Source organism: Phalacrocorax carbo, chromosome 15 (genome assembly GCF_963921805.1).
Source record: "Phalacrocorax carbo chromosome 15, bPhaCar2.1, whole genome shotgun sequence".
In the NCBI taxonomy this organism is placed as follows: Eukaryota; Metazoa; Chordata; class Aves; order Suliformes; family Phalacrocoracidae; genus Phalacrocorax; species Phalacrocorax carbo.
This window is the reverse complement of record NC_087527.1, coordinates 12,361,734-12,375,866: the sequence shown is the minus strand read 5'-3', so window position 1 is coordinate 12,375,866 and position 14,133 is coordinate 12,361,734. Positions and strand designations below refer to the sequence as shown.

Below are 14,133 nucleotides of genomic sequence, written 5' to 3'. Positions count from 1 at the left end.
AGTTTGAAATAAACTTTCAAATAAAGAACCTTTTTTAGATCACCTCCAAGTACCAAACCCTTCACCAAGACTGCCAGGAGTTTCAGGGTGTCACCGTGAAGGACTGAAAGGGCAGGCTGAGTGCCAAGCACTGGGGGTGCAGGAGGTGAGCTCTCACTGGGAGGAGCATCAGGCTCACAAAGCATCTCCGCCGTTGAGTCTCTCCAGGAGAGGACTGGAATGTTTTTGGAGATTCTTTTGGGATAAATGTGTTATCTGCATTTATGATATTATTGTGACTGCTGATACATTTTAGCCTCAGCCTTGAAGCGTTTGCTTTAAGGTGTGCACTGTTTTTCTCTTAACGCCAGACAGCCAGTCGCCACGTTGAAGGGAGTTGGGGCAGTGGCTGTTGATCTGCTTGAGAAGTCAAAATTCTTGTAGTTTTGATTGCTAGCAGCATCCCTTCATTCAAGTCTTGTAAAAAGGTGATTAGGCAGGTCATAGTGCTGGAGTACTGTCTGGGTCCCTCAACAATTGTGTCTTATGTTGTGACTTTGAAACAAAAAGGTCCTGCACCAGACACTGCTTTGCAGATAAAGCCAAAGAAATAGTCTTACCAACCCCATTGCTTCTTCATATATATAGAAAATATAAAGCTGTATTCCTATTTCTGCAACTGTTTGTTTTGGAAGACTCGTACTGCACAGTTCACCAGCCTTGTCATCTTTATCACCGTGCTCCTAAGGTTCTCAGCCAATTTAAGTGAATCCAGAAGAATTTCTCCACTTTTGCTTGCCCACTGAGCATAAAAATATATGTACACCTACACAAACCCACGCATATAAATGTACCTACAGCACTTTAAAAAATGTTTCGTTGATATATGCTCTGTTTTCCTCCACCTGCAATGGATTACTGGGTAATCCTTCATTACACTCATCTCCTGTTCTAGATGGTTCTCTGGGGGTTGCTCACAACCAACTTCACTCACATGCTTCTTGTGGTATAGAAGCTATTTCCTACCCTTACCATTTTTTTTCACCTGTGGAATGGGGCAAGTGACACTCTGTTTTCACTGCACAGAGTCCCCAGTACTGTGCTTTGTTTTTCCTATCCTTTCTTAAGTCTAAGTCTAATTTAAAAAATTGGTGGTTGCACAAGCTGTGCTTTTTGCAGCTTTGCTGTTGTTTAGCCAGGAAAGGAAGGGATGTGTTGCATTGTTTTCTTTCTACAAGCGGTTTAGAGAGATATATTTCAAGCCCTACATCATATTTTTGCATTTATTTTGGAAACAGTAGTTGGAAACAGTCCACAGGGTTCCCAACCACTTTAAATCAGCAGGCAGCACTATTTATCTTTGCCTTTCATTTCTGTAAACAAACACCTTCCTTCACACCCTTGAATACATAAATATTTTGTTTTGTTTAGTATTGTTGCTCATTATTGCCCAGTTATCCATTCCTGTAGGAAAAAGTGCCATACAGCTGGAAGAGGCGACAGTAAGTCAGTGTGATGTTACAACACCGCATTTGCAGAGCAGTTTGGAGTAAGAAGAGATCGTGGATTACCTCCTCACCTTGACCTCTAACTATCAGTCTTAAGACAGTATCTCCTCTTAAATGCCTCTGAGCTTGTTTCATAATTCATGCTGAGATATGGCTATGGGCAGGAGTTCCAGCTTGTCCCCTAACACAATAGTATCTCCTTAGAACATCGTGAACAGTGGCATTGTCAGTTGTACCAGTGGTGTCTTATCTATCGTATTACTGAGATTTTGCCTGCTAGTAGCATACGCTCTGTAGTGCCACTTCAGGTTACAACGCTGCTATTTTCCTCTTCCTTGCTGCTTTGCCACTTATTTGACATCACGTACAGCCCACAAGATGAAATCAGTGGAAGGGTGCACCAGCCAGACCGTGGGCTGACACAGACATGAAAAACCCGTTCCTGACTTTTCTTTCTTGTTGGGAGCCCAAGATGACCGCTGCTGGGGGCCCTGGGGAGGCACAGTGCTATTCTTATGACTCGCATAACTCCTAAGGTTTGCTTCCTGAGCTCTGATTTGGGGACTTTCTAAAACAAAAAGATCCAGTTCTGCAGGCCACGAAGGGTTCTGGTTCCCACTGAGGGTCGAGCCCTCTCATGGCTTGTTTGGTAAGCGAACAGAGGTCAGAGGTACAAGCTCTAGATTTGTTTCTGCTTTAAATTGATTTGTACGCATTCTTTCCTTTTAATTCTCCAGAGGCTTGTGCATTTTACATCTTGCAAAACATGTTTTTAATAAGGACTTTCTTTCTGAAAGCCACAAGAATAAAATCTAAATCTGTGTAATGTGTGCGTGTATATATGTATATACATGTATATATGCAACTGTGTGCGTGCACATAAACTGTAGGGGCAATAAGCAATTTTGTCAAGTCCAAGATATACAGATTAGAGAGAGATCTATTTTATTTAACTCCTGGTATGCACAATTCAACTTTTGAAGTCTAAATAGGTCTTGTGCCCTTTCACTAATTAAATTTTGTTATAAATCCACCTGGGTTGTATTTTTGTAATATCTCCATTTGAATGAGGGTGGTTTAGTGTCTGGGTGGAATGGGTTTTCCTTCTGAAATGTTAATTAGATGGAGAACATGTTATGCTTTTGGAAAAGCTGCATTGCAAACCCATAGATAAACAGATTGATTTAATTTTAATCTGTTTTCATGGTGATGCATAATGATAACTGGTTTCTGTCTCACAGGGCTGAAAACCACAGACCTTAATAAGAGTTTGTGGGTATATTATACAGCTTTAAATAGCTTATGTTGTGCTAGACTGCTCTCCATAAATTATTCTAACTCCATCAGTATCCCAGGGACTCCTGATTCTCTTGTCTGTGGATTTTCAATCAGTGAAACTATTAGTGTAATCTGAAGAAACTTTGAGGCATCTTCTCTGAAAACAACTGACAATGCTGGTTTGTACATGAAGTATTCAATAGGGAAAACAGAACAAAAAGAAGCCTTACAGAAGCCAACACTGTACGTGAAATCCTGGCATCCCAATCCTACCTTTTATAAGCCATGCCAAGTTTGATTATGAAATTAAAAGCCATTCAGATGGCTAGTATGAAGGGTCTTTCTACATGACCTAATTTTTGTGATATGTCATTTTGATCTCAGTCTGTGATTTTGTTTAGTCAGTTCTAAAAAAGATTGTTTAAATGGGGCCCTTCTCAAATACAGTTACTTCCACTGAAGAAGTTTCAGCTATGAAGCCTTGCTCCTGACAGGGAAAAGTTTTGTTGTTTTGTTTTTTTTTAGCGGTCTCTATTTCTTCAGGGGTTCATGATAGACACAAATCTAGAAAGCCTTTGTACGCATGGGTTTCATCTACTCACTGCAAATAAGCCTGAAGCCTAACAAAACCAGCCTGAGTTCTGCCTGTTTTCTCAATGACAGACATCTTATTTTTGACTGATGTTCAAAGAGATTAATCTCTTTCAGGCTCAAATTCTGTCCTATATTAGCTTCAGCCAGAAAAAGCAATGAAACTGCAGAGGGAGGCAAAAGAAGAGTATGGCCTTAAAGTGTATAAATTTAGCATCACCCTAGTATTGTACATAAAATTAGAAGTGGAAATGCTGGGAATAGAAATTCCAACCACTCCTCTTTGCACCGTGGAGTGGTTAATTTGATCAGCTCTCTTTATATAAGAAACGTGTCTGGGTCAGTCTTTAGAAGCCAATGGGAAAGAAAAGCTTTTCCAAAAGGAAGTGACTGGGACACTTATGCTAAAAGTGTTTACTCTGAGTCCTCATGTGCTACAAGACCCACATGGTAACACAAGTTCCAGCACTAGCTGAGGTGGAAGAAGTGGTGGCTTCTGATACAAAGAAGGTCTAATCTACTGAGTTTATTTATTTATTGAGCTATCTGTTTAATCTCCTGTCTCAAACAAGTGGAGACTCTGTCCCAGATATGGATTTTCAGGGAGACTGGAAAGACAAAGGGGCCTCCACGAATTACCTCTAGTTTTTGCTCTCACTAGGAAGCTTGGCTCCATGCTTCACCCTCTTTTGCTTTTGTTATGTCTGTTGTGCTCTCTAATGAACATACTTAATCTCATTCCAGTGCTATTCATTAGTTTACCAGCTTTTCTGGCATTCACAAACCTGTCTTACCTGTGTTGTCTTTAATTCGGGTGCTCCAAAACGAAAAAAAAGAAGCTTCTCCTGAAGTAAAGGCAGAAAATTTATTGCTGTTTTCTATTGCTATCTGATGTTTCAGTGCATTTTGATATAACTCTTTAAGCACAGAGAGCAGCAGATGCAGCACCTGCAGTGTAAGGTAAGAAATGTGTCACTGCCCCATAAGCATCCCAGGATTCCCAGGAAGATAGCATAAAAGCTGTATTTTTTTCCCTTGGTTCTAGATCATCTCTGTGAACCTGTTGAGAATAACCAAAACAATAAAAAATGGCAATAGTCTGAGGGAAAACAGTGGGCAGTAACACATATTCCTTTTTCCATGCTTAAAATTAGAACTGGTCCTGGGATTGCTGAGTAGAATCAAGCCTCTGGGAGGGGAAGAGGTTGTTTGCAGGAGGTGAAACATCAGGATGCAAATGTCGGACCTAAGTGTTCTGGCATCAAAATGGTTTCATTTATGCAACATGCAGCAACAGGATGACCTCAGATACTGCAGAGGATGACCGCGTTTAGTGTAGTCAGAGTGTTAGCTTTTGAGACAGTGATCATTCTGCTCTCACTGACTTGCCAGCAAGGGATGGCTACCTGGGAATTGTTTGAGTACTTCCCCAGCTTAGTCATGCCAAAATTGCTGTCTAGATTTTAGATCCCACGGTAGCATCCAGTCCCATACTACCTGATTCTCAAACTCAGGCATTTAACTCTGGTCTTCAGAAAGACCCTGATGGGGTCTGTCAGCCCGTGGTTGGAGTCTGGCTCTTTTAGCTCTTCAGCCTCCACAAAGCTAACATCAGTGGAGCCCCAGGAAATGCAAACTAGATATTTCCACCTCTGGCAGCTGTAATTTGTTGTTGGATCAAGAGGTGATGTCATTGGAAAGGGCCTGCATGAAGAGCAAATTGTGGCATAGTCATCAGCAAAACTGGACTCTGGGCAGGCAATGGCGTATGTTGGGTATTTACAGGTCAGGACCGTGAATACTTTGAGGGTTTCTTGCAGGGAATATTTTGCTGCTGTCTTAGATCAGTGCATTAGACTTCCCAGGGAGTGGAAATGGACCTGATTTCTTTGTCTTATGGCATGAAGAGCTGTGGTCAGGTCCATTTCCACTCACATTTTGCTTGTCTTTGGTTTCAAATGGACTGGTGTGGGAAAAGCCCCTCCCACACGTATTCCTGTTGGCACAGTCCAAAGGTGGTGAATGATAGCAAAGAGAAGACTGCCCTCCCGTACAGCTAAGCGCTGCTTTGGTCTCTCTCTGTTGCTGGGTTAAGATTAGGCTCTGGAAAAAGCACTAAAGACAAACAGAAATAGAAACCGCTCCAGTTATTTCTGAAGTGCTTTGGGGAGATATGGTGACAAGGCAAATTCAGAGCCCACCGCGATGTCTGTTAGGTACCTAGAAGCTCTCAGAAAAATGTACCTGTCTGCACACAATTTATCTGCCACCTCCTAGTTGCCATTGCTAACAAGATCAGAACCAGTGGTAGCACCTGTGTTGACAGCCTCCCTTTTCTTTTTATTCTGTTGATGTCGAAAGTAGCTCACTTTCTCTTGAGCAGGAAAGGTTCCCGCAGATCTTTGCCCTGAGCACTCACAGTAATAGAAAACTAGATTCAATGTCATGGGTCTAAAACATCTTTATTTAGAGCTGTTTAGGGGTTAGATTCCCTGTTTATTTGCACTTTGTTTTGGAATGGAGGGATTGTGATATCTGTATGCTGCATGAGGGCCGGTGTCAGGAGTAAAATGTGGAGAGGGGAGTCTGCCTGTGGCAGGATGTCTGCGGCTTCTGCGTGCTCCCTGCCTTTGGTCTCCTGCACATCTTGAGGGTGAATCTGCGTGTGTGCTTGCTTCCTCTCTCCCTTTCCCTTCCCTGTGGTGCTTCAAACCAGACACTTTGTTGACATTGTACCGTGGCACTTAGCAGCACACGTGCTGTAATGCTGTTATTTTTCACCAGCCAGCTGTTCCACTTTATACAACACTTAAGTAACAATTTCACAGCCGTTACCAGCCTGCAGTAATGACATGGGCTGAAAGCTAAGCGCTAACTGGTTGTAAACTGCAAAAACTGGGAGATGCAGACACTTTGATAAATGAGGAAGGACATTGCCGGCATTTTAATTGGTCCAGTTGAAGCCTCTTTTATCACTGGAGTAAACATGGTGTTTAGTGGGTCATGAGATAGAACTGGGAATCACTATCCTTATGCTTTTAAATGTATTTTCTTGATTTCAGGTGTGATGTATTGATTCTGGGAGTTCCTTCTGTGTTGTTTTTTTTTTCTTTTTTTCCTTTCTCCCTCCCCTTGATTTGTACCCTGTCAGCACTGACAGGTTTTCAGGGATTGAGGACTCCCAAGGGCTTTGTTTGCCGTAATTGATTTGGAGCAAGGGGTGAGCTACTTGGGAGTCCTAGTAACCGATGTGCTGCACTGCAAGCAGTGATCCAGAGGTAAATAACAGCCTGTAGAAGCACCTATGGAAGTGTTTGGTTGGATAGGTTCCCTGTTTGGGGGGGAAGAAAAAAAAAAACACAAACAAAAAACCCAACACAAACCAAAAAATCCAAAATACAAAACCCAGCCACGACTGAAATGTTTAATAAGTCTTTTCTTTCCTCCTCTTTTCCAAAGTAGAATCTGGCCCAAAGCGAAAGATGGGCACAAAATACTAGAACAGCTTTACTTTCTGCTGCCCAGCCACAGTGTTTGAAGCAAACATGCAATCTGTTGTACTTAGACTGTTAACTGTGAGCAAATATATGAAAAAGCTTTGTCAGATGCCTTTTCGCGTATTGCAGCTGAGAAATCTTAGTAGGCTGAACCAAAAGGCTGTCTCTGGAGCACTCTCAAGAGCAGCCAAAGGGTCGAAGACCCAGCTTGCCCGGTTACAGCCAGGCAATTCAATAAATCAGGTTTGCAAGAAAGTAACTGAGCCCTGACAGTAGTCATAGCGTTTTCACCTCAGGTATCTTCAGTTTCATCTGTTGACAAATAACATACCTTCAGTTATTATTAACCCTGTTTCATCCAGGGCATTCTTTGGTAATTGCAAAGTGCTACTGCCCTGGTAAATTGGGTAAATAAGAGCCTGCAATTCGCCAGCAGTAGCAAATGCAGCACCGAGGCATACTAGAGGAAAAAACATTTCCTGGCATCGTGGAATTGAAGCTTTTGTGCTAATTATAGAAGTATATTTAACTGATTCCTCAAAAAGGGGTTCCTAACCTCTAATTCCATAGAAAACAACAATCTTGTTGTTAATCTTCAGTAAAATTAGGGGTTTGGGGCTTTTAATAGATGGCTAAATTAGACCTTATAAAAAGCTCTTCTAGGAAACCCGGATCCATAGACTACAATTACCCCCAGGAGTGTACACAAGGATCTGCATTTGTTTTGAGATGTTAGAAATCAGTGCAGGATGGCAGTTTGTTGTTAGATAAAGCGAATGTCAGGGATAAAAAACCTCAGCTTGTCTTGCTGGTTTTGTGTCCATTTCTCTGGTTTACCTCATCACTGGTGTTTAAAAGAATCCAGACAGAAAATAAGAAGATGGTATCTGTTATGTGGCTGTGTTTGTACACTTATTTTAGTCTTTTTATCTAACGCTTTTTAAAATACAAGTGAGAAATTTCCACTATTTTCAGCGTGTGCCTGTTTACTTAGCAGTACCGAGGCACTGCACAGCTTTCTCGACTGCAGTAAAGCTATTGCATATGTGCCCGCAGAGCAAGGTAGAATATGCTATGCTCTAAGGCTGCTTTTTTCTCAATTCCCTACCAGTTTGGTTAATAAAACATATGAAAACATAGTTGTTGTATAGTCAATATCATCTGTTGTCTGTTTTTAAGTAGCAATTGTAACACAGTAATTGCTCTTAACCTCCAGTCGTGGGAAAACGGTTGCTGTCGTGTAAGGCTACCGTCTGTTTGGGTTTCCAGGACAGGTACTCTTTCCTTTCCCTCTCTCCCTCCCTGCCCCCAAAATGTTGTCCAGGAGAATTCAAGAGCTTAATATCTTTGTCCAGGACTTCCAGAAGTCTCACTGTTGTGATCAGTGTTGACTGGATCAGTGTTCTTTACGTCTCCGAGGGAGGCTTCATGGCGTGTAGGAATCTTAGACGCGCTCACCGGCTTGCGCAGGCTGCGGGGGCAGCACCTGGTTACTGATCAAATACACAGCGCGCTACACCAAGGGTTTGTTATACCTACATGGCAAACCTCAGGGGCCAACCTTACAGCACAAGCTCAACGCATGTGAGGCTTTGGGAAATGAAACCAGCCGCTCACTTGCACCCTTCCAAGCAGTCTCTGGCTGGGAGTGATTCAGTTACTGTCCCGTGCTCGAGCTGAGCACAGAGGCTTGGCTCCGTTGAGACAGTTGCCTTCTAAAATACATAAGCTGAGCCACGTGGCCCAAATCTAATCTCCCTCCAGCACCTTCTCATCAGCTATTATCAACTACTGGAGAGGCAGCTAGCACATTAGAGGGCTAGACGGGTGGGTATGAGTTTCTTAATCACAGCCAGCTTAACTTGGAAAGATCTGAACCACCCTCATTTCCCTGTGAAGTGGGAATAACTTTTCTCTCATTGGTGTTAGCTGAGACCCAGCAGTTTTCCTTTCTGGAGGCGGAACAGAAAGGCGGGATCAGATGCTGGTCACTAGGAATAGCTAAAGACATATTCTGAAAAATGTTTCATCTAGATTGCCTGGTCTTTTTCTGTCTCCTGCTCTTTCTCTAAGGTGTCAGGAATGCAGTTTAATTTCCACCCTCCTTTGACCATTGATCTCTTGTCCTGAGGGATGTCTGTGGTCTAGGAGCAGGAACTGCACCTGCTTAAAATACATCTTGTGAAATCAGCATAGAAGAACTTGAGCACAAATTGGCAGCCTTCATGTATCAATTTGTCCAGGTGGTCTAAGGAAATTGCAGCCACTGCTATTGAGTTTGTGGTAAAACAAATGAGAGATAACCCTTCTTGTCCAAGGCAGTTGAGGGAACCCTTTGGCTCTTTATTCTGAAAACATCTGTGTGGATGTTGTCCTTCAAAGATTTCACAAGTCATTTCATGCAGAGGCAAAGCTGGTAGTGCTTGTTTTCCTGGTATTAACATCTCTGCATGGCAGCAGCTGTTTATACAAAAAATCACATACCTTTTTGTTTCTTTGCCCAGAATTGAGAACTTGCCATAACACTGAATGGATTTTGTGTGTGAGATTTTAAGTAAATATAATTAAACTGTCATTTCCTGACAGCTTGTATATGAGGCTGTTTGACCACAATGGACTTATTGGTTTTGTAAACACGTTCAGAAAGCAAAACTTAACAACACCAGAAACTCCTAATTCAGTAAATTGGCCAGCGTTGTACAGCTGTGGACTAATTCAGTAACGCCTTGAGATGCACAGTTAGATATTTAAAGAAAGGGAGAGAAAGAACTAGGGATTACAACACCTGCTAGGAGGAATTAAAACAGATATTTTTTAAAAAAATAAATTCCTCTTCTCCACTAGTTATTCAAAACCAGAAATATTGTGCTAATACATGAGAACCAGAAAGGACTTCTCAGGAGCCGGTCCAGTTGTCATGACTGTAACATTTTGTCATACAGCTTTTCCTGTTGTTTAACCTCCTACATGGAAAGAGACTTCCCAAGAAACCACTCGCTTTTGAAAAATAAGAACATTTTAAACTATTTTTAGGATCAGAGCTGATAGAACAGTGAAACCCAACAGATTAAAAGAAAATGAGGAAATGTTGTGGACTCAGAAAGATGATGAAAATTGGAGCAAAGATGTGAAATGTTGGTTTGGAGTAAATGGGGGGGTGGGAGGAGGGGGCTGTGTGTGACAAGAAAAGGTAGATTTTGCTTGTAGTCTAAGACCTAGCAATGGTTCTCAGCTCCTCGCTCCAGGGATAAGGCACAGCAACACTGACACCTTTCGGGGGCAAAAATTATACTTTCCTCTCCAATACAATAGCTTCTAGTCAAGAGAGTGCCTTAATACTCTCAGCGATGCCCACAGCACGGTAATGGAAGTGCAGGAGTGAGGGCTGTGCCCCAGAACACACCTACCCTGCAACTTAGCGATGGCTAAAGCTGTAATTGCCATTAGTTCAGTGAGATTTCTGTCCCGATACCATTTCTTCAAAATACGGAATTCTTTATTAATTCTTTCATCTCTTTTCCTTGTAATACTGTTGAACTCTAATGAGCAGTAACATTTTCTGTGGGGCAGTAATGAGAAAATAATGAAGAAATAAGTAACAGCTCGAGCTGACATTTTGTATCTAATTGGTGAAATATCCTCTTGTTCCTCCTAGGGCAAAGGTGAAGAAAGGTGTGAACATTTTCAGCGTAAGAGCCAGCAGCCCGTACTTATGGGACATCAGAGAGAGCGTGGATTATACTGGGAAATACGCACCAGCTGTTATTGTTTGCCAGAGGAAATCTGCTGCCTCTGAAAACAGGTAGGCCATTTCCAGCAGTTTATCTTTTAATAACTAACAGTTGGTTTTCCTTCAAAGCATTTTGCCATGATTTTAATAACTTTTATTATAGTGAGTGATGAAAATGCTTTTTGGAAAAGCTGTGGCTGCCTTTATTTTGTAGCGCATTGCTAATTCTACCACATAACCTTTGAACAAAATGTTATTCAATCCTAATACTCAAAGGAAGTTAAAACTAGCAGGAAATACTGTTTTCACTGAGTATTTAGAAGAACTTGTTTCATATCTTAGAATTTGGTTGTGACTAGTTTAATCTCTTCTAATTATTTGCTGCCAGGCACGATAGCAGGGGGTAATTATAGGGCTGTTTGTGGTTTGTTTTTTTATTTTGGCTTGGGGTTTTTTGGTGGGTTTGGGTTTTTGTTTTGTTTTGTTTTTATCCAGGGGAAACTAAAACATACTCCTGGTACCAAACACACATTTTTGTCGGTGAGATTTATATGAATTTTTAATCTGCTGAAGGGAATAGATTTTCCATTTTCTATTCCCATTGCGCAACAACTTAGGACACTGACCTGTCTTAACCAGCCTTCACCTGGCAGGTGGATGTTCCCTTTGTAATTACAACTGATTGCTTTAATGAATACATTTTCAACACTTTCTGCTTCTTGTTCATTGTTTCTGGAACTGTGTGTCACGTGCATATTTATAAGGCTCTGACTGCCCGTGATGTATTATGTTTGGCATTGCTGTGAGAAAACTTGCCATATAACATGGAAGTTCTGTGCTTTGATTTACTTCTGAAATTTTACAAACTCTTAGAGGCCTTGGGAATTTATAATGTGGTTTAGAATCTTTAAATAAATACTCTGAGTGTAATAACTAGGAAGTTTCATGCTTTTGCAATCTGAATATATGAAAAAAAGAAGGGAAGAATTTCCCTTCATAATCATGACATAAATCACTTTCTCCTTATTATAACTCAGGTTCTACCCAGTTTCTCTGCTATAGTATTCTGAATTTTCTCATCTAAACAATATATTGTCTTGTACCTGACGGAATTTTATTGGCTCAAGAAGCAATGTGTATATATACCAAGGTCAGAGCGTCCTACTGTCTAGCACAATCTGTCAGATTCTCTAAAACCCCAGTCCAAAGCTATTTGAAGACAGTGAATATTTTCATGGACTGAAATGGGCATTGGAGCAAAAATCAAAGATTATTTCAACGATGAGTTTTCCATCACACTTATCTTGTTTGGTCCATACAGTGCATTTGCCCATTTCCTCTTCACCATCAGGAAAATATAACGCAACCTCACGGGTGAATTGAAGCTTGGCAACTTATTTCCCTTCGCCATTCATCCTGCAGTGGCGAGCCTTCAGCATGGCCCCCTGTACACACACAAAGCAATTATAACCTCACCTCTCTTGCAGCGGTTGTGGATTCTGTGTACTTTCACATGCTGAGGATAAGCATTGCTTCCTGTTTAGTAAAAGAAATCTGAGCTTATATGCATATTTGATTGTACTGGAAAGAAAATCAAGTGAAGACAAGGTATACGTGTAACTCTAATATAGCTTCTGGTTTGACTTGTTCCATCTGAGTTGCCAGTTGAGATGATGTGATTTTCTCACTTTTGAGAACAACTTCCTCATTATTTGCAGGTAAATGTAAAATATTTGCAATCTATTATTCAGTATGTTGTTTTCCTCGTTAAATTTAGTCGTATCTGTTTTGCTATTCATTTTAAGAAGTAAGATCAAGCATTGTATGGGGAAAGAGAGTGCGCACAGTATTTTTTTGGGAAACAGTTTTTTCCTTATCCAGATATATTTTGATGCCACTAAATATGCACAATGGATAACAGCTAAATACTGATGTGTCTTATCAAATTGTTTGCTTCTGTAGTTCATTTAGAATTTCAACAAACTGTTTGTGTATTGTTTAATTACTCTTAAAAATCAGAGATCTGATCACATGAGTGCAAAGGTGGGAATGTTAATTAACTAAAGATTCAATACCTTTGTGTTTCTGATAGTTTTACATGGATCAGAAAATAGTGTTAATAAAGCTAATTCACTGTAACAGGTGTAATTTCACAGATTAAGGAGGCACTTGTGCAAGCGACAACCTTAGCCAGGATGTCTGAGCCTTTCTTTATCAAAGTTTGAAATACATCAGTCATTTTATTTGGAGAGGTTTTGGCACCGAAAGCTTATCGTTAACAGGATTAACATATAAATATTATCACAGCCAGCAGGGTGTTTTAGAATGAATATTAACAGCAAATATTATGAGTCTGTGTGAGAATAACTAATTAAACCCATCTGTCAAATATGATTTGAAGTTCTCAGTGCCTTGCTTATTATGGGCTGGTGACAGTGTTCCAGATTAATGGTGAAGCAGTTATAAAGTTCTCCCCAATTCTTCTGATTGCACTCTCAGGCAATAATAATTTTGTAACGCTCTAAATCCTGACCCATGAGATTATTAGATGGGCTCACTACTTGTAGCATCTGTACAGCACTTCTGTTCTTCTCCGTGAAGCATCTATCTTCCATCCCTCTATTGTCATGCAGACAATAAAAAAATCAAAAAACCCCAAGTAGCAAACAGTGTGAAGGGAATTAACTGGTGGCTTAGAAATGTGACTTGGGAAACACCTGAACATCGATTGAATCAGGGAGATACATTCTAATATGTGCCATCCTTTGCTTACTTCCCTTGGAAGTTGGATGCTCTTTCTTAATTCCTTGTGTAATGAGGTGAATAGAATAGAAAGATGAGATTAAAGGAGTACTGCTTTTTGGGAATCTTTTCTTGGGTTAGTGCTGTTTCTCATTGTACCTGAAATTGAGCATCTCTGCTGTGCTAGTGATGTTTGAGAAGAAGAACTAGCAGAAGTGGAAGATCTGGAATCCTGACTGTCCTTCTCCAGTGTTTTCTGTTGGCCTGGAAGCATGCTGGGGGGATGGGTTTGGAAAATTATTGAGGTGGCTAAAGATGTAGATTTACTGGATTTTCCTCATCTGCAAAACATGGTTGATGCGTTTTCCTGTATCCATAGCTGCCGTGGAGACATTAAGCAAGATGTTCTGATATAATTCTAACAGATGTCATGATCCCCTTAAAATACTTTATTTGTGTTTATATTTTCAGTGACAAATGTTTGTTATTCCATTGGAGAATACATTATGTTTCTCTGTGTTTATGCAGGAACGATGCCATCGATACAAGCAAGTGCAAAATATAGACAGAGCTTTGAGTGAAACTTTAATGTCTGAATATGACCATTTACTGCCTTATCTCCAAAAGTATTTGAACTATAGCGTGGATGATCTTTGCTCAGCAATTTGCTATTCCCTGTGCTTATTTTTCATAGAATCATTAAGGTTGGAAAAGACCTTTAGGATCATCAAGTCCAATTTTGTCCATTTTGGAAATGTTACAAAGATATCATTTCTATTGATACGTTTCCACTTGCACTTTTGGGTTA

General features: G+C 40.7%; 1 protein-coding gene across 1 annotated transcript in view; it reads left to right on the top strand.

The window, feature by feature from the left end:
• The window catches only part of TMEM132D (transmembrane protein 132D), a 274,171-nt gene that overhangs the window by 105,311 nt on the left and 154,727 nt on the right, over positions 1 to 14,133 (top strand). Inside the window, exon 3 of the mRNA XM_064466406.1 lies at positions 10,509 to 10,655. Within this exon, the coding sequence (XP_064322476.1) occupies positions 10,509 to 10,655 (147 nt within the window). The remainder of the gene's footprint in view (positions 1 to 10,508; positions 10,656 to 14,133) is intronic.